This window comes from Poecilia formosa, unplaced genomic scaffold (genome assembly GCF_000485575.1).
Source record: "Poecilia formosa unplaced genomic scaffold, Poecilia_formosa-5.1.2 Scaffold93, whole genome shotgun sequence".
In the NCBI taxonomy this organism is placed as follows: domain Eukaryota; kingdom Metazoa; phylum Chordata; class Actinopteri; order Cyprinodontiformes; family Poeciliidae; genus Poecilia; species Poecilia formosa.
In genome coordinates, this window is record NW_006800032.1 from 195943 (window position 1) to 221790 (window position 25848).

The window sequence follows — 25848 nt, forward strand, 5'->3', positions numbered from 1 at the left end:
CTTGGGGGACCCATTTTCCTGACCCATCAAACGCTGTGGGGACCCGCTGCTCCTTGTGGGGACAGAAGCCTGGACCACACAAGGGGAAATGCTGTTCTTGGGTCAGGGGTGAGATTTAAGGTGTGAATTGAGTTTCCGTTAGGGTAAGAGTGAGATTTAGAATGCAGAAATGAATTGAAGTCAATGGAAAGTCCCCACAAAGATAGCCACGCAAAAATACGTGGGTGTGGGTGTTGTGGCGGGACAACACACGCCACAACACCCACACACCCACTTATGTATCTAAGCATACGTGTTCCTCTGGTCTTCAGTGTCAAATTTTTGATATGTGGCAAAAATCTTTCTGGCAGATTACTTTATTAGTGTGTATAAAATAAATCCAGCTGCATTTTTGCATTTTTTTGTTTGTTTTCAACTCGATCCATGTTTGGTTACATGAGTGTTTCGACACCCTCCAGTTACCACAGTTTTACTCAAAAACACTACTTGTGCCACCAGCCTGAGCGTGACATGAGCGCACATATCGATGTGAACAAACAACAATTTATGGTGTTAACTTTTAAATCTCACACACTCTTGCACAGTAGTTCTGACAGGCGCTCTACTCTCATGCACTCTTGCTCTGCGCCTGATGTCTGCGTTTGCAACTTGAGTGTATGCAACTGAACCACACCGCCAGCCAATCACAGAGTCTTCCTTACAAATACTGCATTTTTTTTTTCTTTTGGAAGGAAAAAAAAAAACAGTCACAACCTGAAAATAAAAATAGAAACCGCATCAAGTAGCAAAAATTATTAAACAAATTGTAACATTTAAGAGAACAGAACAACATACTAAAAGAAATACATTTTTAAAAGTTTGCATCCGCCTCTCGCCCAAAACGTTTGCAGGAGATAGGCACCAGCATGACTCTGGACCCCACCAGGGACAAGGGTGTACAGAAAATGGATGGATGAAAAGTTTGCCATGCCACTGATTGGTTAATCTGAATGGACACAGTTTATTGGTTCAGTGTGTTTGCTGGTCACTCCCTCGTTGTGTTCCCATTTGGCTCTCTACTTTATCTCTCAGCACCGACTCAGCACCCACCAAACATACCAAATTTGCCCCTTTGTGATGTCAAGCGCTGAATACTGGGGATAGGGGGGAGAGTTTTGCCATGTGGTTTCTTAGCACTTCATCACGAATGTTTCCGTTCAGATCTCACAGTAAGAGGAAGAACGTCCACAGTGATTTTCTTCAAGGTCTGCTGCATACGATCCAAACAGGAAACTGAATTCATTCATGTTTACAAGTTCCAGTTTCACAATCAGTTTCGTAATCATAAACATTTGGCTGATTTCAAGAGCACAGTCTGTTGAGTAGGAGATTATTTGTCCAGTGTAACATCAGCTGGAGACGGTGTAAGCTCCTTGTGTCCATTGTAGCCTGAAGTTGTTTTGAATATTGTTTGAAAGTATTCAGAAAAATGTCCAACTGTCAAATTTATCAAAAAGATGTGAGATGAAGATCTGTCAAGTTCGTTTAGGTTTACAATCTTTGTGTTGGACCTAGCTGAAAATCTCCTCATTTAATACAAAGAAAAACAAGCACTAGAAGTCAAGTGGACTGAAAAGATCACATGATTTAGAGTCTTTTCTCGAAATCTGAAAAGTGTGGCATGGATTTGACATGCATGTGCCCTCGAGTCAATACTTCATACATCATATTTTGAGGCAATTACAGCTGAAAGTGCTTTAGTGTGTTTTTACTAGCTTTGCACATTTACAAGCTGAGATTTTAGCCCATATTTGCAAATGTCTCCCATATGACCAGATCATGTTCTTCCCTTACATGTTTGCTGTTTCTCCTATGTGGCTTGTAGAAAACTGGCAGATATACCTTCACATAAAACATTTTATTTATGTTTTGTAACTCTTTTTGAACTTTCAGGGCGACTCGTCTTTCGTAGTGATGACTAACTTCATCATTACCGAAGGTCAGAAGATGGGAAAATGCCCAGAGGTACATGCTAAGCCTCCCTTCTTTCTTGCTGCTGTCCCACCCGTCGCCTTTGGTCCTTCTTACACACTTCCATAAATAGTAAAAGAAAGCATGAATAGTGTCTCATTCCAAGACTGTTTCTGTAATCGGTCATTTGTGTTGTTGTGTAGCAGGAAATACCCATGTAAACCTAATGGCTTCAGTATGACGCAACACTAACAGGCTGCACAGTACGGGGAGATCATTTTAACCCAACGGTGTTGCTCTGTTCTCTTCTTCATTGGCTGTCTGTTTACATTCCAACATGTTGTATGCAAACTGACCCCATTCTCTTGTCCCCTTACAGCTTGCAGGCAAGCACAACTGCACATCAGACGCCGACTGCGTAGGAGGGAGTTTCAAACGTACGGGACACGGTAAAGTCTGAGTTACCGCCTCTGTGGCCTCACAGTATCGTGTTTTGATGGTCCTTAGTGGTCCTTTGAGGACGGCAAAGTCTGATGTCCGCTGAGTATTTGCGAAGGGGTTTCCAGGAACTGCCAGAAGCAGACAAATGTTTGTCTCAGTCACTACTGAGACAAACATTTATACGGAAATTGTAGATTGCTTTTGGTCCTGGGCAACGATGGACAGTAACTGACTATATTTACTTGAGCACTGTACAGTTCTTGTGCATCTTTACTTTACTTGGGTATTTTTTCGTTGGGATACTTTTGACTTTCACTCCACTACATTTCAAAGTCATGTCTTAGCTCCATGTTTGATGTTCGTAAGTTTCTGAATTACGTATGGCATTACTTAACGTTACCATTGTTGCCGTTTCCTTGTCATGTTGTAGGTTGTGGTGGAGGAGCGAACTGCAGCAGGCAAAGGCATCGATTAGATTTCCTAGTTTTAATGAAAAATGAAAAAACAAAAACACCAAAAAAAAAAGAGAACATTTTACATAACAATAATAACAATAAAAAAGAAAATAGTCGTCTTTCTAATTGCAATTTTATGCCCATGTTTTTACATGTGGTAAAAACTTCAAGCGCACAGCGCCATTACAGCATTGTGCTGATTTTGGAAAATATAAATTGTACTTTTGAATACTTGAGTATTTTCAAAAGTACGTAATTTAACTTGAGTCAACTTTGGAGCAGGCAACTTTTACTCATATTTGATTGAATCCTTTTATTTCAGTACCAGAGTTTACTACATCGTCATGTAGTAAACCATGGGGTTGAAACCAACACTCCCAGCCTTAGCAGCCAAACATTTGGTGTATTTGCTTGTATTGTGACCTAAAACCCTAAAGCAAACAGACACCAGATTAATTCTGTGCGTCTGAGCTGTCTCATTGCAACGGGACAGAACATGAGAGCGCCGCTGATGGGTCCAAACAACGGTTACGTGAACGTATTCTTCTTTTGTCAGTCTCCAGCATTTTATTTCTCCTCGTCCCACATCGGCTTCAGTAAGAGCAAAGCTTCAGATCTGTCCTCTTCAGACCCGTCAAATTCACCCTGAGGTGGCAGAGTTTCTGTAGAGGCGGCAGGTTGGTGGAAATGTAAGCTTGCGGGAACGGCGCGCCACGGCCAAACAGGTCGGTGGGTTTCAGCGAAAGGTCAGCGACTGCTGCCTGCGTGCCTGCCGATGAAATGTCTGCTCGTTTCTCCCGATGAGAGGACGAGATTGCCGCAAAGCCAGTCGCGTGCACAGAAATTACATGTATATATCAGAATCAGGGGCAAGATAAAGAAAAACATCTATTTCAGCATTTGCTCTGCTTCACTTTTATGTCCCGCCTTGCCGCTGCTGATGTTAATCAGAGATAAGGAGAAGAGCGGAGGCAGAGGACGTTTTTAAAACGCTTTAATGTTAAAAGCGACATCCGTTTCTGTCAGATGCTGTCTCTCGGAGCGTGTCGTGCACTTTTTGCCCCATTCTTGTTCCGATTTGAAATTCTGTCTTGATGAGATTTTACATGTTCCCATTTTAAGGACAAACGACTGGAGTCTGTGTCAACAAAACACAAACCTGTGAGGTGCTGGCATGGTGCCCAGTTGAGGACGACCGCACTATTCCGAAGTACGTGGGATGTCGAAATTCTTCAGCTTGCCAGGGTCCAAGCAGAAAGCTACCAAAAACATAAATGTTTCGACTCTTTGTTCAAATCACAAGTCTGACCAAGCAAATGACTTACTGTGTTACTCCAGAAGAATCATAAACAACAATACATAATCCACCATTTATGGTTTTAAAATATGAGATATTTTTCTTGGATATTTCATGCAAAAACTAATGGAAGGTTAGCAACTAGATGTCATTTTTTTTAGCCCTAAGCTGTTGTCACATTGTTTCCTACCTTCCTATAGGCAAAAATGTTTTGTTTGTGTGTTAAATGTATGAAAGTAAAGCCAGATTATATAAGAAGTAGGTTTTACTGCCAGTTTTACTTCTTGAGATGAGGAAATCTTTATCAGCGCATACAGAGCACTTGCATAAAGGTATCTGAGATAAAAGGTGCCTTATGTAACTTTTGGGAAAATGTGCTCTTTCTATATTTGTTAAAACCGTCTTGACAGTCCAGTATGAAATAGGCAACCTGTGAAACGATCGAGATCCAGAAATTGAGAAAAAATGAATCCTGCAAGTAAGTTGTGGTGTACATTTGTCTTAAGCCCACCTTTTCTCCAGGCCTAATTTCAAAATAAAATACAAATACACACTTTATTTTTTGTAAAAGAAATTCTAGAAATCATTTTTTTTCTTCCACTTTGTAACTATTTGCTTCCTGACGTTGGTCCTACGGTAAAAGTCACCTCGACGCGTGTAGCCATCTTAAGATTCACTTGGTTTAGATGCTTCATCACTTGGTTTTATAATTAGATTAGTGTAATTATCAAACAGTTTTGTAGCTGAAACAAAATCCAATGTGATATCACACAGCAGGCCGAAACCGTGCGGCTGCTGCCGACATCGTGTTTACAACGCTGCAAACTGTAAAAGCAGGGTCAGTATAAAGCAAATATTTAATTTAGTTATGAACATATCAGTCTACTCAGCTAATGTTTGAAGCCAAGTATGAGTTATGATCCCTGATTCAGTTTGTGAAACAGGCACAGATTCTGCTTGTACCCTGATTATCTTATGAGTGCTAATGATTGAATTTCTCGTCACGTCGGCATTTCTGTTTATTAATGTGACATCTTACAACACATAAACAGCAGAAACACTATCTGATTTCATTTTCTTTTTCTTTTCCAGTCCTCCTCTTCTGATGTCCGCAGAAAACTACACGCTTTTCATCAAAAACTCTGTAACTTTCCCTTTATTTGGCGTCACCAGGTGATGGATCACACCAAATGAAAACTAGACAACAAAACTTGCTCATAATTCAATATTAATAATCAACAGGCTTATTATGTACCGCTATTGAAAAATCCTAATATAGCTCTGTTAAACGTATGAATAGTTCATTAGTGGCTAAATTCTGTGAAATTACTGTAATTATAAAACGTTTTCAGTTCATGAATGCATGAAAGCTGAAGTGGCTTTCATGAGAAGCTGTTTTTACTGATGCTTGAACTGTTCGCAGGAGTAACTTGGTGGAGGGAATCGATGGTAACTACATCGGCGATTGCCTTTTCGATCCAAAGGAAAAACCGCTCTGTCCAATATTCAAACTGGGAGATATAGTGAAACTGTCCGGCTTCAGCTTTGAAAAATTAGCCCAAGAGGTAAGTTTCCAGCGAAGTCTCTGTTCTTTAAATCGATATTCAGTTGTGGTGAAGCAGGTTTATGTTTGGTGAAATCACAGCTGCAGATGTATTGTCTGATTATGGATGTTTACGTTTTTTGTCTGCTTGACAGGGAGGGGCTATTGGCATTGTTGTTGACTGGACATGTAACTTCGACGTCGATGTGAAACACTGTAAGCCAGAGTACAACTTTCACGGTCTCTATGGAAACCCAAGTGAGACTGATGGCGCCAGGGCGTCAGTTGGGTATAACTTCAGGTGACGGAGTACACCTAGTAGCAAATTTATGTCAGTTTTGGAGACTTCAGATGACCGTTATTTCATCTAGAGATGTGCATTTTTGATATTTAAAAACAATAATGAAGTCTGTGCAATTGCTCACGCAGCACCTTTCACAGGTCTTAAACTTTTTCCACATTTTTTAAGTTAGATCCTCAAACTGCAGTGAATTACTTAGTCATTTTGAGGTGATTTTATTTAGTAGGCGTTTTGTATTTCCCTTCATTTATCCTGACACGGCAAAAATAAATAGCTTGTTACATTAGTCAACAAACGGCATCGTGAAGACTAAGGAACACAAGTGGCAGGTCAGGGAAAACACTGTGAAGAAGTTTAAAGTGTGGATCTATTATGAAACTAAATCTAAAGCTACTTTCAGCAGATAACAGGAAGGTTAAACAGACAAAACTTATTTTCTGATTCCTCTGTTATGGAACATCCTGGATTTAGAAATGGTGGCAACTTTTTTTAATCCCAGAGTTAGGGCCAGGATTCTCTGGGGAACAGACAGTAACGCTAACCAAGCTTATGTTAGAAACTCAAGCCAGTTTAAAGAAGTCAACTCAGCAATGACGTTGTAATTTTTAATATGTATTGATATAAAACTGCTAATATTTACCTGTTGTCTGGTAGGTTGTAGGATTTTTATTTTATTCTTGGAAGAAAGGGGAGGTTTATTTCAACTATTTAATTAGATGAACCTTGTTTTTCCATCACCAACTGCTCATTTTATTGACTGGACTCAAGTCATTGTTTGCTCCTTATGTTATCCTGCCTCAGGTGTGTTTAGTTTGAACTTTATTATATTTGCTCATCTCAGGCAGTTTTAACACGTCAATTTATATTCCTTATTCATGTAGAATGCTTCAGTTTGTTCTGTGGTTTCTCTCACTCTCTATTAAGGTGGTTATTGGTTGACAGGGTCCCACTTATGCCTCCTTATATTTTTCTGTCGACGCCTATGAGATGAAGTAGAAGCAGTGAGGTCTTATTCTGACAGTCCTTGTGATCGTTTACAGGTATGCAAAGTATTATATGGAGGATAAAATTCCCAAGAGAACCCTCCTTAAAGTTTTTGGCATCAGGTTTGATGTCATTGTGAAGTCACTGGTGAGTAAAATAAATATTTATTTTTCATTGGTATGAATTTAGCATTAATTAATACATAATAAAAAAGTGAGCTTTGTATGACTTGAGCTGTGTCCTTTAAAGGCAAGAAAATTTGACATAATCCCAACACTCACAGCAATAGGCTCAGGCGTGGGGATTTTCGGAGTGGTATGTTGCTGCTTGGATTATATTCCACATTAATAGAGCATCCATCACTCACAAACTAAAAAATATTTAATTTTTTCCCCTTTATCTGCAGGCAACCGTCGTTTGTGACTTGGTATTGCTTTATTTGCTGCCAAAAAGGGAGTTTTATAAGAACATGAAGTTCAAATACACAGACACACAAACACAGGTAAGTTGCGTTTCTTTATTTCAAACACAGGATGGCAGCAGAGAGTCTGTTACTAACGCCAGCCCTTGTTGGGAAGTTCTAACGGCTAACACTCTTCGCTGTCGGAGACTATCCTTTCTTCAGCTAGGTTCGTAATGTTTGAGGTTCAAGAAGAGTCAGTGAGTTGAATTCATGAATTCACTTTATTAAGACTAAACTGCAGCGCTGGCCCGTTGTCATGCTTTCCTTTTGGGAGAACACAGCAAAATGGCACCTAACTACTAATTCCTTTTGTAGGCCTCCATCTAAGTTACGCTCTAAAGAGGGCGGACCCTAGTGTGTCATTTCCCTTAACCTTAGCTCTGTGTGTGTGTGTGTGTGTGTGTGTGTGTGTGTGTGTGTGTGTGTGTGTTTGAACAAGCATGCAAACAGCTAAAAGAGATGGAGGAAAACACAGAATTATTAATTCCCAACATCACCCAACACCTTTCACCTTTTGGCTGTTGAGTGTCACATTACACCGATCAAGCATAACATTATGACCACTGAGATGAACCCTGATGAGCTCTTTTTATGGCTCCTGTAAGTGGATGGAATCAATCAGACATAGATTAAAGCTACAGTATGCAACTTTTATAAAAGATATTCTGTACATATTGGTTAATACTGTCATGACAGTATGAGATGGGAGTGATAATCTGTGAAAAAAAATTTGAGTTCCTCTGCCTTTTCCCAGTGCCAACTTGAAACAACCAATCAGAGCCAGGAGGAGGCGCTTAGCGCTGTCAATCATTGCATAGGAACTGCTCACAACTTCTCTTCCCCAGTCTCCCTTGCTCCGTGCTACACTACAGCTTCTTCCCAATAGCTATGCTAACTAACCCAAGCTAGTTAGTATAAGCACCCATGACAGCAGATACACAGATCTCCTGTAACGGTAAGTTGTTTCTCTGCCATCGAGATGTGAAAACACAAGGATGAATGACAGCGCTAAGACCCTCCTCCTGATTGGTTGTTTTTGACTGGGAGCAGTGCATTTCTTCTTTGCTGCAAAGCAAAAATGGTTTGAGATGTTGACTTGGCTGAGTAGTCAAATCCACAAATGTCAACCCAATCGACGGTATGCGAGATTGTTGGTAGTTGAATCCACTGCTTGCAGCTGTGTAGATATCACAGTGCACCTTTAGGGGTTTTGTAGAATCCATGTCAGGGATTGTTTTTTTTTTGTTGTTTTTTTTTACCACCAAAAGGGGAGCAAATATTCTACTATGGTCATGTCATGTATCCATCCGTCATATTAAGGGCAACAGATTATTGCTGTTTGTTCTTAACATTGGAGACCACTAGAGCTAGAGAGCCACATGTGTTATATAAAGCACAACCAGTTATCAGACATGGTACTCGCATGAAAACCTCGCCTACCCCTCAGTCTTCCCCCTCACAACTGTCCACTGTCCAAGCTTGATCCCACCTGAAGAACTCTCCTCTGCCACCCATCCAAAAGTCTCACCAACAGTATAAAACTGTCCTCCATCCTGAAATCGCACCACTAAAACAGGCAAGTCGTTTTTTATTTGCAGCAGGACAGTGAGTCTATCGATTTAGACTCTAACGCCTATAAAACCCTTGAAGCAAATTCAAGACGAGCCCAAGACAAAGACGAGCCCAACGTGAGTGCAAGGTGAAACCAGGACGTCAGAGCCGATTCTGTTGATTTCCAGATGTATTCTATGAAGGTAGCAATGACAAGGCTCACAGTAGAGATCTAAATGGTTCCTTGTTCTGTGGTTTGGCTTTTGTCCAGCAGGATCCTGATCCAGAGGCAGGATCCACAGAGACTGAGGTATCTAAAATGAGGATTGTAGACCGCAGGGGCAAATAAAGCTTTGTTGATCGCTGAGGTCTTTCCCCTTCCATTCTCTTGCAGAAGTGATCTGGGAACAAAGAGGGCAACGCGCAAGCTGCTTCATAAAGTGAACTGCACAGAAACGACGTCATGGGAAACGGAGGACAACTCACGCACACCAACTATGGATGGACCCCTGAGAAAAGAAAGGACATCATTTCTCTCTGATCCTCAGCAGCATCTTCAACCAGGGACCTCCTCTCACTCAAAAAGCCAACATGACTGACTGTGATCATTACCGTTTAATGTCGAGCCATCTATTTTGTCTTTTGGGTGTTTGTTGTTCCCAAGAAGGGTGTAACCTCCACAACTTGAACCATGTCTGCAAACGAACGGTTGAGAGAAGACGATGTGGCACGTCTGTGTTCTGTGTGTGGACAAATCGTTCATCACCTCTGTCAGAGTCCCAGTCACTCCAAATAAAAACAGACCAAACTTGTGTTTGCATTTGCCGATCCTTCCCATGTGCACACATGTGACAAAGAGTTGAACTAAATCAAACAAGTTCTCCAACCGTCGTGCTTTTTTTTTTTTTGCTTCACTCAAACGGCAACAGGCAAACATTCGGGTGTTTAGAGAATATTTTTATTTTTTTACTGTTGAGTACAAAAAGCATGCAAAAAAATAGCTTGTTTGTATTGGTACATATTTACATTGCGACTGGATTCTATATAGGGATGTGCCATGCTTCGATTTATTGGAGTGAGCACATTCAGATATGAACCAGACATCAAACAGAGAGCAGGCACAGCAGGACAGAAACAAAGACGCTAAAGGGACAGTTTGGATTTTCCTTCAAGTTCTGTGACGTTTTCAGCGACAGCTCCCTTACCTGTCGTAGAAATCTGTCATACCGTAGTCGGTTTGTAGTGAGAAAGGAATGAGCACGATTCAGATTTAATGTCTCACAAGCTGCATTTCCGTCAGCCATGTAATTGCGCAAATTGGAATTACAAAAATTGGTGTATTTCACAAAACTACATTGGAAACATTTTTCATGTAAGTAATGTGATCAATAACTGGATGTTATCACTGGCAGAAAAGACAACAAGAAGGAGGACGACAGCACAGTATGTTTTTTTTTTGTTTTGTTTTTTTATTTATTGTGCAAACAAACGTTTTGTAGAAGACTGTGTTCATCTAACTTGCGCTAATTTCAGATTTCTCATCAATTGAATCTTCCTCGGTCAGAAGGAATAGGCCAACTCCACCGTGCATCTTAGAAGGTTTATTGATGGAATAATAGCAGGTACATGGGAGATGATGGTACAGATGATGACGTGGAGATAGGAACGATGTGGTTGTATTCGGTTTCGTATGTATATATGTGTGTGTGGTTATCTGCAACAGAAGAAACAATAAAGGTGCATATTAATAGCCATGCGGACAAAGCGGCTACACATACATGCGGGATGAAAATGACCTGTAGTAACACAGAAATCCAATAGAGGGCACCATAACACCACACATGAATTATCGGTAAAATGCAATAAACATACAAATGACAAAAACCGTCAGAAAATATGAATTAACGGCAAATTTCCTCATATGCTACTACAATGGTAATATATTGGCAGAAAAAATGTATACTTACAAAATTAAAACGCACACAGGTCTCATACACACGGGATTAAGGATGGATTGATGGTAGATGGATTTTATGCCACCGAGCCTCCCAGAAGCACAGAAAATAACTTGCTCATCTACGTGAAATTCGAACTACAAAAACGAACAGATGCATCATGGGTAATGTAGTGCTAAAAGAACAGACGGACTTTTAACACACATGTGATGTTAAATGTGTTTCTTATTTAATGAAAATGCAGCAACATAAAACAACTCAATTTCTCTCCATTATGGATTTATCTCTATCCATAATAGAGAGAAATCTGTTATCTCTATTAATAGATTTAATAGAGATAAATCTATCTCTATTATGGATAGAGATAGAACTGTTAACAGTTCCCTTACTGTTAACGGCTTTATATAATATATATTTTTAAAAAGCTATTCATTTAAGATAAACACCCGAGTTCCCAAACTTCCCCGGTTTGTATTATTAGAAATTAATAATACTAATAATTCCACAGGAAATAGATTTTTTGAGTCTGTGTGCCACCAATGGTCTTCCTGTGTGAACAAGTCCTGAGAAGGAAGCCCATAAAGCATCACTGAAATAAAGGTAAATTTATTGAAAAGGGTAAAGTTTTATTGTGCTTCACATGAAGATTTTCTTGATTTTTACATCTTCCACTCTGAGTTTGTGTTTAATACAGGAAAATTGTTGAGGCCACACTGCCTTCCATCTCGAAATCTTGTGTAAATACTCAGCTTCTGTGTAAATAAAAGGAGTCATGGTTTTCATTGTTTTAAAATGGTGTTCTGACACCTTTAACACTCAAGTTGTTTTTAGATGGTAGATTTGGCTCGACTCCCCTTGGATTAAGTCCAAAACAAACTCATTTGTATTGGTGGTAAAAGGATGACATTAGTTAAAGTTACCTACTGGTAAGAAATAACTGCTTGGAATGTTCCAATCTAATTACACTTAAAAGAAAATCCAGAACTATTCCCTTAAGGTTAGAAACGAATTCTAAACACATTTTAGAAGTGCAAAAGCCTCCAGACGGATTAAATCTAAAAGTAATTTCACTCTGTACGCCGAGAAGAATTACATTTTGGTTTCCTACTCGTGAACAAGGAAGAACCAATGCAGGAGGTGAAATAAATGAAGCAGTACATCTCGGAGTCATGTTTAAAAAAATGCTGTATTTGGATTCAATCATAGAAGATTCCCAAACTCAATGCTGCCCCCTCTGGCTGCTCCTGTACTCTGCACCCTGCTCGATGTTTTAATTTACATCATTTCAGCAGAAAAGACAAAAAAATAAAAATAAATAAAAGTTTGCCCTTGTTGTACAACATTCACATTTTTCCCTAATATGAACATACACATCAAAAACGGCAGTTAAAATGCAGTGTTTCTGCTCCACGTCGTTTTTATACAAAGAAAAAGCAGTTTGCTAAATTTTCTCAAACAGCAGATGACATGGTTGCGACATGCAGACTGATCGCAGAAAAAAGAAAAGCACAGTAAATGTGGTCTTTTACAGGTGAACCATCAGCTCAGAAACTGTACATAATGGCAACTGTACATAATGGCGTCCTGCAGACGAAGCTGTGTGTTTCAAAGTGCAATCGTTTCATTTCAATGTGAGCCGTGTTTCCGTTCTGCTAAAACATAGATTTAAGAGAAAGCAACACGAGTGATCTCTGGCAGTGCAACAAGTCAAAAATGTGTGGGCAATTTCACAGCCGTCTGCACAGAAACACACTACTGTAGATTTAGAGAAATGTACAAAATATAAAAAGATGATGCGAGTCTTGAAAGCAAATAAATACAAGCAAATACATCACAGCTGGTCATACTTTTTGGTTTCAAGAGCCCTTCTTTAGAGGCCACCTTGCAAGCAGTCGCACAAACTCAAAGGTCAAAACTGCAAACGTATTATACATTCTCCATGACCCACTTGGTGATAAAGTGGAGTGACTTTAAAATCTGTGTAAACCCTTGAGCATAAAACTACAGAAATCACTTTCAGTGTTTCATTAATGCAGATTTCTGAGGTCAAGATAGAGGAACGTGAAGGGCTGCACTGGATATTAGATGGTTTGGTCTGTTTTATTCTCATATTGAACTGCTTAAAATCTGTCCAGTGAAAATGAGACAAATACCCAAACGATGCAAGAGGGATGTCTCCATGTGGATCTGTTGTCCTAGAAACTGCTGAGTCATTTAAAAATAGACTGTGAATCGGTTTTGATTCACAGCAACTGAAATATTATCCCAGTCTCAATATGCTGCTCCAACGTGGTTAGCTTGGTTCCGAAAGGCTACTAAAATCATCCGACAAAGAATCACCTAAGATGTGTAAGTATTTATCATTTGCTACTAAGAAATGTATCCGACTCAAATGCATGTAGATTCCACAATAGTCGCCTGTCTTGCTCCTGCAGACGGTGTTGCCCTGTGGAGCAATTAGCTCAAGAGCTAGGCTAACGCTAGCATGCTTGATACGGTTTGTCTAGTAACATATTTCAATGCTTTTCTGGTTGATTATCTGCAGCCAAAACTTTGAGAAACAATTGTCCTGCTTTATAAACCCATTTTTTAAAATGTCATAAAATTTAATAACTGGTGTTTCAGCTGCTTTTTGTGCTGCTCTCTCTCCGGAGGACGGAGCGGGTCACAACTGAAACACAAAGGAAACCCCAACAAACATTACAGTCTCTCTTTCATAGCATAAGTCAAGATAGCGTGGAAAAAACAATTGTTACAGAATACCCTGATTTTTTTATATCAACAAAATAATGTCTATAGCATAGACATACAGTTTTTTTCCCCTACAAAGCTTTCACATGAAAATAAACCTTTTTAAGAACTGGGTTTGTAAATTGCAGCTATTCGTCTCACTGAGATGCAGCATAAGACTACAGCAGCTGTTGGGGGTTTATTTTAGTCTGGGACTGAGGCAGGTGTTTTAAAAATTGATTGGGACTCAGAGCCGATCGAGGGATTGGATTAGGACATCCCTACTATACAGCTGAGTGCGTAGAGACTAGGGGTGCGTTCACACTGCAACCTGAAGTGACCCAATTCCGATTTTTTGCCAAATCGGATTTTTTTGACGGGCCCGTTCACACTGCCACACATATGCGACCTGTATGCGTTCTGCAGTGTGAACGGGCAAACGACCTGAAAGTGTCCCGCATGCGCAGTAGAGGGCGCAATAGCGTCAGCGTTCTAAGTGTTCTGCCAACCGCCATAAAAAGAAGAAGTGCTCAGTGTTTGCGGAAGTAAACATGGAGGCTAACGGTGGAGCTTAGCTTACATATTTGAAGTTGTTGTCCAAACGGAGCAGCATATTAACAACTTAATTCTCATATTGTCCGTCATGGTTATTGTTTTTCTTCCTGCTTGCGCTTATCAGGACGCAGAATAGTGAGATTTTCAGTGACGCTCAGTTCGGATGAATGTGACCTGAACGTTAGGTCGCATTTGAATCGGATACAAATCGGATATGGGTCACATTCGAAAAGAATCTGACCTGTGCTGTTCACACTGCCATGAAAAGATCGGATACAGGTCGCATTACGTCAAAATAAAAAATAAAAATCGGAATTGGGTCACTTCAGGCTGCAGTGTAAACGCAGCCTAAGTAAACTACAAGTGTCGGTTTCTGAATCGGTGCCAACTATCTTGAGAAACTGAACTTTCGGAATAAATCTGTAATTTCCTCTTCTGCCATGGTTTATGAGGCCGTAAAGCTGACTACCTTCACTCTGTCTGTTATAGTTTATGACTTTTTTTTTTTTCAAAGGTCAGCCAAGCAGTTCAGTAAAGGAACAGTTTTTGAAAATGGCAAAGCAATACATTTTTCTCTGTACCTCAGAATAATGTGGTGATGCGTGAACAGATCATTTTTTTGTTTTTCTTTTTTTTCTTAGCAAATACAGAAAATAATCCTAATGAACTGGCACACGTTAAACCATTTGCATACAAACTGTTGGACCTGAAGGTGACTTGCTTCCCTTTTTTTTTAAATTAACGTTAAAAAAATGCCTTTCACTGAAATGTCCAGTGAGAAAAAAAAAATCCTGAGCAAAAACAAACAAATTTCAATATATACGTATCATATATTTACAGTTTTGATAACACTGCAGGAGTTCTCGTCTCCGTTTCTATCCACCGTTGAGGATGCTGCATTTTAAAACGTCCTCTCTGTTATTTACATAAAAGCAGAGATTGTGTTTGACAGCAGTGATAATAGCAGAGTAGGAGCAGAAGCGTGAACTAACCAGCAGGGGGCAGTGCCAGTCAAAACGTGTGCATGCATAGCAAAGCCAGCGTGCTTTCTGCCCGACGTCTGTCGTAGAGCTGGTCCGTGAAGGCAGCACGGAGGCTTTTCATACTGCCTTTTTCGTAAACGTTACCGACAGCACCGGTGTGAGAAAAAAAACAACAAAGGGCTGCGACAGGAACAAGGAATCAGCCTCTGATATTAAAAAGACTGATCAGCAGTCAGAAGCCCTGTAGTTCACTGAAGAGACGATCCAGTGTGGTTAACATGCGAGAGTCAGAGAGAAACTGTTGATTAGATCCTGTAGGTGATCTGATAATGAGCATGCATGGAAATTAAAAAAAGAAAGATTTCCTTTTTTTTTACTTTAGTGAGCAAACCAAGTGGTGTGTCACCTGTAAGCTGCTGAGCTCAGAAATCCAGAAAGAACAGAAGAAAAGGAAGGATTTTCTAAGAATCAAGCCGAGTTAGCATTAGCATCCGCGAGCGATATTTCACATTTACAGATCCGTTTATGGACATGGTTTACTGTGGCACTGGTTGGAGCTGGGTGAAGGCATGAGCGCACAGTGGTCAAAGCAGAAAGCTCGGCTTCCCGTCGCGCCTCAAGAGAAAGGCTCATCTTCGTGGAGGTCCTCCAGCTCTCCTTCTCTGGGCCCGTCCCCCGCGCTGCTCTTTCTAAACAAAGAGACAGAGAGGAGAGAGATCATGCTGTGCCTCCGATGTGGAGCGGTCTAAATGAACAGGGAGCCCCCCTCACCCCTCCCAAACATCCCCAAAGCTTATGATTCCAGCCTCTGCAGACACAGAGAGAGAGGGACAGAGAAGCAGCTGCAGCAGAATGATGGAGGAGGTCTGCAGGAACATGACAGAAGCATCTCTGAGATGACAGCTGGAGAGAAGCAACTGTAAAACCATTCACATCCCGTGTCATCGTTTTCCACCTTCTGTCACACTGCAACCATAGATGTCAGTTTTGTGATGCGATGCACCAAACAAAATAGTGGACAAAAATCACTTAGCTGGAAAATTACACTTTTTTTAAATTAGTTTTTATTAAAAAAATCTGAAGAGTGTGGCTTAATTTTTTTTTTGTTTACTCTGATCACTCAACATTTGGCAACACCGCCAAAACACAAACTCTTACAAAACTAAGCAGATTTTCAGAAACATATGAGATTATTTTAAGTCTGCAAATCTATTAATATTGATGAAAAAGTACTAGTTAACCTGGCAGATTTATATCTTATATCTCGCTAAAAAGCTAATTGTGAGCTGGTTTCATCTTGTTTCAAGTGTAACTAAGATATCTGCACTAAAAACGAGACCAAAATTACTCGGTAAGATTTTGTGTTTTTGAAGTGAACAGATTAGCTTCAAACAGCTATAATTTCTTTATTATTTTACATTTATTAGTTATTGGGTTTTACATTTATGTCTTGAGTGAAGAAGATTGCTCTGTAGTATGTCTTACACATGCCTGAGAGCAGGTGGATCAATGGTGTGGCCAGGCCAGCCATTTTCCTGCCACCCAAAATCTAAAAAAATTAAGTTTGTCGCTGCAATGTGACAAAATGTGCAAAGATGCACGAGACAGAAAGAGTTCTGTAAGTGAGCGCCGAGCAGCCTAAGGCGAGGATGATGATGCGCGGGCAGATAGGCCACAAAGGGGTTACCTGCGTGAAGGGTGCAGTTTTAAAGACGGCCTGAAGGGCCACGAGTCCCTGCAGTAGAGTGGGAGAAAAGACGGAGAGGTCACCGATGAGTGGGCGGAGTCGTCATGCCGACAGGTGACGAGGTCCCACCCCCAGCCCGACACATTGGATTCATCAACCGACAAAACATTTAAAACGCTTCAAACTTGATGCCACTCGAAGTGACCGGTTTGAAGCGTTGCATGACTAACAGGGTTTTAAACACAGACAGACAAATGAGGTAAAAAAAAAAAAAAAATCAAACACTTGATACTTGAGGAGGGCTGAGAAAAAAAACAAACTCTCTGTTGTATTTTCAAGTAAAAATGATAAAAAATGAGACCAGGAGGCCAAGATGGCAGGAATCATCCATCTGACAGAGAGCAGGGCAGCTGAAACGCCACTCAGCCTGCACGTTCTGCAGCGGTAAACTGGATTTAAATGTAATTTAAAGAGGCAGTGTTGCGTGTTTTCCAGCCCCAGTTTCATTTTATAACGCAATCAATTAACTATGTTACCTTCAGTTCTTATAAAAATGCTGTACATATCAAATATGACTGAAAAGAAATTTTACATTGTATTCTAAATGCCTTGAAAATGGGCCTCTGTCTCTTTAAGAAACCTTTTTAACCCTTTAGCAACATTTTTACCAGGATTACACTGAGAAGCAGCTGGAATAATGAGCTCTGCTGATGCGCAGTTCCACCTGGTGTTTGCTAATTGCAGCTGGCTAGTCTGAAGGAGCCGAGTGAGGGACTAATTGATTTGTGAGGCTGACTGGTTGCCACGGGAAATGACAGGATTTCTCAAACATTCATGAAAGAATCAAGGCAACTCTCCAGGTATGTTTTGGATGAGGGAATAACATTATAACATCATGTAAAGCAAAAATAAATACATTTTACATAACATTGTCCCTTTAAATAACATTCCTTGCCATTTGCTGGACATGATGTGTTATGTGTCATTTGTTTTTAAGCTGAAGCTTAAGTAATGTAAAGCAGAACTATAGAGAACATATTAAACGCCTCAATTCTTCTTTTTCCTGTCTGCCAGCAGGGGGCAGATTTTTCTCACTTTTCCCCACCTATTGTTCTTTGAAAAATAACCTTCACCTTTAAATAGCAGCTCTCTGCAGCGCGGGGCAAGCCTCAGCCCAGATAGATAAGACAGCATCTCATATACCCACCACAGTTGGAGATTACAGAGCTGCTGAGGCTCATCTGATAAATGAACCAGACACCCTCACACAGACCGCCGTCCCAGGGGCACCATCAGACCAGCAACTATGGATGCTCTGTGTACGTTGAAGCTGCGTGGCAGGATGAGGCGATCGTCCCTTTGTTGATGCTTTCAACTCACAGCTCAGGAAACCCAAGGTCAGCATCACACCCTGTTTTTTTTGTTCGTTTGTTTTAATCTAAATCCTCCTGTGTCACTTTGAACCCTTCTGGCTATAAAAGCTGCCGTCAACTCTTCAAAAAAACACACCATACTTACAAGAGCTGTAAGCTCTTCTACTGCATAGAATGAAAGACTGAATTATGGTGCTATGGCAACACAAAGCAGCAGGTGCTGCAGAGAAGACTGAGAGCAAGTTAACCTGACAGAGCAGAAAGACAAAAAAAAAAAAGGGCGAATGTCAGAATTTCAGACTACGGCGGAAATAGGAGCAGCTCCTGGCGTTGGCTCGTCCTCGAGGAGGGAATATGGAAGTATTAAATATGTAGGAGTGCTGGCGATATTTGCAGGCTGGACTGTGTGTGTTCTTACATGAGCAGGCTGCCAGGTGCAGACATGGATCTCTCCTCTCGCCTGCTCGGGCACTCAAAGGGGTTGCTGAACGAGCGCTTCCTCAGCATCGCTTTCACCAAGATCTGAGGCAAACACAGGACGGAGACCGCCATGAGCGAAGGCTCCGCTTTGATTCGACGCTGACAGAAGTAAACAATATGAATTATTTAGTTTTTGTGAGCTTGAGAGGGGCTGGGGGGAGGGGGGATAAATAAAAAAGACATGAAATTAGAGTCGTATTATGAAAAATGTTCAACATCTTGGAAACAAATTATAAATGTGTAGGCTGGGGATTGTGTATTAAAAAATATGTCAGAGTTTCACACATAAAAAGCTGTTGAGGGGGAGTATTATATGTTTTCCAGGCACATAGTGCCATCTTATAGCACAATGAAGTAACTATCTTACCTCCAGTTGTTACAAAAACGATAAATAAATCAAATATGACTAATTTGACTTTGGAACTTAATGTCTTGAAATTGTGTTTCTGTCTCTTTAAAAACTCCTGCTCTTTCTGAAGTCATCACAATTAACCCTTTAGCAACATTTTTCTTTTTAACCAGCGTTTTACTGAGAAGTAACTCATGCAATGAGCTCAGNATTTTTCTTTTTAACCAGCGTTTTACTGAGAAGTAACTCATGCAATGAGCTCAGCAAATGTACAGATTCACAGTGTGTTTGCTAATTGCTGCTGGCTAGTCTGAAGGAGTCAAGTAAGGGAGTCGCAGGTGAGGGTTCCTCTGTGCGGTGGAAGCTGGGAAATTGCAGTTCGGAGGAGGAGCTGCGCCTCGAAGGCGGAGCTAGGTCCACCCAGCCGTTTTGCACAGCTGACTGGTTGCCATGGGAGATTAAAGGATCTAACCAAAACTCAATTCATACCTTAGCCCTAACTCTGACCCCTGACCCAAAAACAGGGTTTCCCCTTGTGGAGACCAGCGCCTGGTCCCCACAAGGAGCAATTGGTCCCCACAAAGTAGTATATGTCAGGAAAATCGTCCCCACAAGGTATTACAAACAAACGCACACACACACACACAGGTGAATACGATACATGAACAGTAAACAGAAAGTTCAGATAAGATAATATGTTACACATGGCTGCAAATCACAGGATGTCTTTTGCATGTGAAAGTTACTGGAAGTCTTTTTTTTTAATTCTCTGTCTATTTCTTAAATGTTTCTCAAACAGGACCTCTATTCATTTAAATGAGCTACTATCTAGTTACAAATCTCCCCATGATTATATTTACAATCGTCTCCAGTGCAAATGGAGCCACATTGTGCGGTCAGGGGAGAACTCTCCTGTAATCCTGAAAAGTAAAATAGATGCTAATAATGATGAGAGAACATCAAATTTTTTGTATAAATTAGTTTTTTTTATTTGTAATGTCAAGAACATCGATTTTTTTTATTCGCAACACACAGATTGCGTGTAAAGTAAAGTCTGCTGACAGCCGTTATTTCTGACGGTGGTTGGGTCTTTGTGAGTAAGGTGATGGTAACAAAGTTTATACTCCTAAATAAAAAAAACCCGCCAAACATCTACTTCGCTTAATAATTTAGAAGAACCACCCTGAACGCGATTCCTCCATCATGCAGTTTTAAACTGTACTTAAAGTTCTTAAAGGAGAGCAATGATCTAGTTTGGATCTGAAGCTTTTTGTGGGGGAATCCCTCTTTCTTTACCTCTTTGGCTGATAAGTGGACAACTGCAACCTGATGCAAAAACAGAACGTTTCTCCCGCTTGCTGAACGTGATTCATGTGGTGCAACGTGAAGCTCAGAGAATCCATATAAATTTGGACTTGTTTACACACCAGGAGAGTGATTCCAAACATCCGCACAGGAAGTCATCTGGGCTCGTATCCTGTCTTATAAAAACACTCTGTCCTACTTCATAGCAAACTCTCCATGTGTCTTAATAACTTTCCGTACTGTTCTGTAATTCTGCGGCTCTTTTTAACTTTGCTCAGATTAGGAAAGGCTGAGGCGATGTGATGTTATGTTATGTTACTGCTCTTGGTCACATTTCTCCTGAAGACCATCGGTGTTTCTTACCACAGCGGAGAGGCTGGGGACAAACTTGACAGAGTTCTGGATGTCCTCCTCCGTCACTTCCACCATGGAGCAGTGCTCCTCCTCCAAAGGCAGAGGGTCAGTGCCTCCCTGGGTCACCCACTGGTCCATCTACACACACACACACACACGCACACATCCCCAATAAAGACTACATATCCCACACTTGTCATTACACCTTATTTCTCAATGGGAGCTTTTACTCCAAGTGTTATGTGACGTGTTTGTTTCATAAAGCAAATCGGATCAAAACTGATTTTGATTTCTACCCAAAACATCTCAACCGTACTCTGAAACTAGATCTTTATATGCATTTTTTCATAAGTCTATGGATGTGCAAAGCTTGTAGAAACATACCCCAAAACGCTCACTGCAGTTATGTGTCATCAGTCCAACAAAGTCGGGAGGGGCCAAATATAAAAACATTAGAATCATTTATCGTATTTTCTGCGCTTTTTTGCTAGTGCACAAAACTGAAGTTGTGATCTTTGGATCCAAAGAGGAACGATCTAGAGTCAACGCAGAGTTTCACTTATTACAGCTGGAAACTAGAGATCAGGCCCGAAATCTGGGCGTGGTGATGGACTCTGACCTGAACTTTCAGAAACACATAAAGACAGTTAAAAAGTCAGTCTTCTACCACCTGAAGAACAATTCTGGGATTAAAGGGCTAATAAGACATACTTATATTTGGTTGCATTGATTACTGCAACACTGTCTTCACAAGTCTGAATAATATTTAAACTTAATTACTTTTTGATGGTCTGTCATATAAAATCCAATTACAATATATTTGTGGCTCTACTGTAATAAAATATTACACAGTTATAAATATCTAGGATTATAATAGTGTATATATATAGTACACCTCAGAGACGCAGTTTGAGGTCATCTGAGGTGTGAACCAAGTACAAGCTGCCTGTCCTTTAGCTCGTCTGTGGAGCACTCGGGAAAAACACGGGAAATGTCAAAGGAAAGTGTCGTGCCTCGGTGCTTCGCCGCCCTTCATCCTATGTTTCTCTGGTGTGTGTGTGTGTGTGTGTGTGTGTGTGTGTGTAAGAGAGAGTGTGTGGATGTCTCTGCACAAGGACACACATGATGTCTAACAGGCTCATTATCTCCTTTTCCATAAACACAAACAGCGTCTCTGGTGAGAAAATGACTCAGCGTCGTCGAGTTGTGTCATGGAAACATGTTGGGGCGGTGGGGGGAGAGGTATCTGCACTCTGCTCCCTCCGTGACCTGCCCCTGGATTCAGTGACTCAGCTTTTAGCCCACAGGGACACATGGCTTTCATCTCGAAAAGCTTAACGAGTCCCACTGTTCACGTGCCGGCGAGGCGGTGGAATCGAAAGCCAACGTGCGAAGGTAAACAACGCCACGCTGAACCCGCAGACTCTTCACACGTCTGAACATCGACTACCACTCCGCGTGCCACAGTACCTTGATCTCAGGAATGGTCATCCTGGTGTCCGGGTTCTTGTCCAGCATCCGCAAGATTAACGTCCGCAGCTCTTCGCAGATGTTGGGTCTGCCATGAAGAACGAGACTCGGTCAGGTTTTCGGACGCTGCTTCGCTTATCCGCACACACAGACACTGAAGTCATCCGACGTCGTTTTTTTAAACGGCTCCAGGTGTTTTTCAGGATTTTTATGATTAAATTATTAACGCTGCATTAAGTAGGTATAATGAAAGCCCATGCTTAATTAAAACAGACTGGGAACTGAACTTTATCAACCAGCACTTAAAAACCAGCACTCTTTTTAATGTTATTTAAGCTGCAGAAATCAAATATGCTATTCTACATAAATTCAGCTGTAATAAGAGAATCAAGTATTTAAATTAATAATTAAGACAATTACATATTAGATTAAACATAATTGAAATTATCTGAAAGTAGACAAGAAATAATCATGGCTACTCTAAAACATTGACTTGGTAAACATCAATCCTTCAATTTAGGGTTTCTATAGATAATCAGGACAAGTAATAAAGGCATAGTTGAATTAATATGATATTTCTAAACAATTTTATTATGACAATGTTACAAAACAAATTACTTACAAATCCATTTCTCAACTGCTTTTCAAAACACTCTTGCTAACTTGCTAGTGTTGCGGTGGTTGTAGCGAGCAATCGCTGGTTAAACATCAATTTGTTTTAATGATTTATTAGTGGAAATGCTTCATGTGTCCATAGGTGTACTTTCCTTGCAGGCACATCACTTGTGGGGGGATTTCTAAATCGAAAAATGTAAAATTACCTATTGAATATCCTCAAAAATGTGCACATTTTTCCTCAGCTAATACCACAATATTTAAAATACCTAAAACCAAGAAATAACAGGTATTGATGCAGTTCAGTATTGACCAATTTAGAGGCTGACTGACCCTGTCCAGGCAGTCTGGAAAGCAAAACTAAGAAAAACTGAAAATCTGAGGTGTTTAAAAGTGAAATCAGAGGTAGCAAAGAGACGTGAGAAGGTTTAAAGCGCGGGATGTTTTTCTTATGCCAGTGATGCTAACTTTACTAATTGATGAATTAAGATTGTAAAGATTAAACGACATGCGAGTTCAAAACATTTATTCTTTGCCTGACACTAAATCCTCTCTTGCATGAATATAGTTAAGTTTCCTCTGCTCATAGTATGCACAGAGTACACATACTGTTCTTAAAGAGAAGATGACAGCAGCAGGCCAAAGCTTTACAAAAAACAGCTATCGGAAATTGGCCACGAAATTCTGATTGGTGCATCTCTAATTGTGATTCCTCTAATTTTATTATTTTACTTTTATTCACAATTTATATATAAAAAAAGGGCTCATCAATTAATTTTGTAACAATTTTAATTCTAAATTCAGTTTTCCCAAACAGAAATGACTAAAATTATACACCAACAGTTGCCAACGGTTTCAATCCGTAACGGCAGCCTGCGTTTCCCAACAGCAGCACAAAAACGATATTCATCAGAAAACCCGGTCTCCATCAGTGGCGTGACATTATTTGTACAAACGGCCCCATCGCCGCTCAGAACAAGGCGCCGTTAATTGTTATTGGTTTTTATAGCATACAAACGATGCGATTACAGTCTGCGTGAGACGACAGGCGAACCTCATGTAAGAGCTTCCTGTGCAACCATGACGGTTCCTTACTAGCAAAATAACACCTTGTTCTGACACAGCCGCCCGCCTGCCATGTTTATATTTCATCAGTCTGTTCGCTCTGCGTACGCTCGACACGTGACTTCACGTGTTCTCTGACTTAATCACCCAGGAAGACCTCTGTGCTTTACTTGACCTTTTACTAGAAAGAAAGGCCAGGGAGGCACCGCAGCTTTATGTTCCCGTGCTACTGCTGAAGTCTACACATGTTTTGACTGGTGACTCCCTTTCATATTCCAGTGGTTTTGATTTGTGTGTGTGTGTGTGGGGGGGGGAGATGTTTTATATAGCTAGAAATCCCCAATAAGAGGTAAAATAACAGCACAGAAAAGGTGTAATCAACTCTGCTATTTTCTCTAAAATGGTATGAAAAACGGGTGGAACAATAAAAAAAACAACAAAAAAAAAACTCACGTTTCAGGAAAATCCACAGGCCTGGTCTTTATCTTATTGTGCAAAGCCAATATGTACTCGTCAATAAACGGGCACTGCAGGTAGAGGAGAACAAAAACAACAACAATAAGAAAAGAAAAAAAAAACAGGAGTGAAATCCACGGTGCAGGTTGCCTGAATCACAGATACAATCTGCTTCTCCGAAGACGGATCAGACAAATTACAGCTGCGGCAATCAGCCTCTGGTGTTCATTTAAATGAACGAGCGCCGCATCAGACGCCGAGAAGGCGGCACACGCTTTGTTCCCACAGAAGGTGTTGCTACAGAGGGAGACGGCTTTCCGCTGTTACAACGCTGTTAAGAATAAGCGAGAGACAGAAAGCGTGCGCACACTTGCCTTCCCAAACACGAAGCAGTACAGGGTGATTCCCATGGCCCACACGTCCAGCGCCTTTAAAACAGACAAACGAGACAGGAGATTAATGCACATGTGAGCCACGCCGACCGGAGATTTATGGAACGTCAGGTCGTTTTATTTTAGGGCGTCTTTTTCAGAAGATGGATTTGTGCTATAATTTAGCAGAGGGACTAGCAGAGCCACCTCACTCTGCGTCCCTCTGCCTCGGTTTTACTCTACAGGTAATCCTTACTGGGTAGAGCTGTATAAAACAAAAAGAGTTACAATTTTCTTTGTTTTTTGAGACATAATACGTTTAAGATCACCTGGCTAATTTTGATCTCAGACAGAAACTAACTGGAGTTAATTATTAAGAAAAGAAAAGCTTGGAAACCAACTTGACCTTGCAGAATCGTTTTAAATCTTCCATTTTGTTTCAAGTCCCTCTATTTGATTTAGGTACAGATACTAACCAGAGTTGAAATTAATGAGCTCAAGCAGAGATTTGGGTTGGGACAGAATTATTCGCACAGCACTCAAGTTAAAGTCAAATGAGAATGAACGATATGAAGTTGTGTTGGTCGACTTATCATAGCGTAACTGGAGGAGCAGGTTGTTCACTCTGTTGAGGAAATAAAGAGAGGAAGTAGGGGTGCAGAAGTTAATCAGACTGTAACAAGCGCCGCTCCGCCCTGCTCCGCTCCCATCAGTCACACATCCCAGAAGATTTGCATCCAACTCACCCTGGGATGAAACGAGCAACAAGATGGAGCTGGAAGACGCTGAACAGAAGCTAAAAGTGGGAGAAGTTCTCGATAACCCGTCGGGCTCGGACGTGTTCGGATGTTTTAGATGTGATCTAACCTCCAGCACGGACGGGGACGCACTGGTTCTCCAGCTCAGAGGTGGATTTACATGAACATTTAAACTGAGCGCGCTTTTGGGTTTTTGTTCAGAAAGTGATGTTCTGCTTTAGCATTTCTTATTCCATCAACTACAAGCAAGTCGCCCATTTCTTCACACTCCTTTTCTGAATTAAGTTTCCAGTCAGTCTACCAAATATTTTAACAGAAGGGATCAAAGTCAAGCAAAATGCGTGCATTATGTTCCTG

The 25848-nt window shown here is 40.7% G+C and overlaps 2 protein-coding genes across 17 annotated transcripts in view; one reads left to right on the forward strand and one right to left on the reverse strand.

Moving 5' to 3' along the window:
- The window catches only part of p2rx1 (purinergic receptor P2X, ligand-gated ion channel, 1), a 26282-nt gene extending 15196 nt beyond the window's left edge, over window positions 1-11086 (forward strand). The window contains exons 3-15 of one of the 15 annotated variants that reach the window (XM_016674314.1): window positions 1933-2004; window positions 2330-2399; window positions 3969-4056; window positions 5236-5316; window positions 5567-5708; window positions 5842-5987; window positions 7028-7118; window positions 7221-7286; window positions 7378-7473; window positions 7581-7631; window positions 9033-9122; window positions 9260-9304; window positions 9380-9461. In XM_016674314.1, the coding sequence (XP_016529800.1) occupies window positions 1933-2004; window positions 2330-2399; window positions 3969-4056; window positions 5236-5316; window positions 5567-5708; window positions 5842-5987; window positions 7028-7118; window positions 7221-7286; window positions 7378-7473; window positions 7581-7631; window positions 9033-9122; window positions 9260-9304; window positions 9380-9385 (1044 nt within the window). In that variant the 3' untranslated portion in view covers window positions 9386-9461. Of the gene's footprint in view, window positions 1-1932; window positions 2005-2329; window positions 2400-3968; window positions 4057-5235; window positions 5317-5566; window positions 5709-5841; window positions 5988-7027; window positions 7119-7220; window positions 7287-7377; window positions 7474-7580; window positions 7632-9032; window positions 9134-9256; window positions 9305-9379 lie in introns of all 15 variants that reach the window. The other 14 variants (XM_016674308.1, XM_016674312.1, XM_016674315.1 and 11 more) reach the window with 14 other exon arrangements.
- Window positions 11087-15574: 4488 nt separating this feature from the next.
- The window catches only part of camkk1a (calcium/calmodulin-dependent protein kinase kinase 1, alpha a), a 57324-nt gene continuing 47050 nt past the window's right edge, over window positions 15575-25848 (reverse strand). Inside the window, exons 11-17 of one of the 2 annotated variants that reach the window (XM_007557937.2) lie at window positions 24737-24790; window positions 24360-24433; window positions 22227-22314; window positions 20766-20894; window positions 18687-18790; window positions 16896-16943; window positions 15575-15897 (exon numbers count right to left, since the gene is read on the reverse strand). In XM_007557937.2, coding sequence (XP_007557999.1) covers window positions 15825-15897; window positions 16896-16943; window positions 18687-18790; window positions 20766-20894; window positions 22227-22314; window positions 24360-24433; window positions 24737-24790 — 570 coding nt within the window. In that variant the 3' untranslated portion in view covers window positions 15575-15824. The remainder of the gene's footprint in view (window positions 15898-16895; window positions 16944-18686; window positions 18791-20765; window positions 20895-22226; window positions 22315-24359; window positions 24434-24736; window positions 24791-25848) is intronic. The other variant, XM_007557938.2, reaches the window with a different exon arrangement.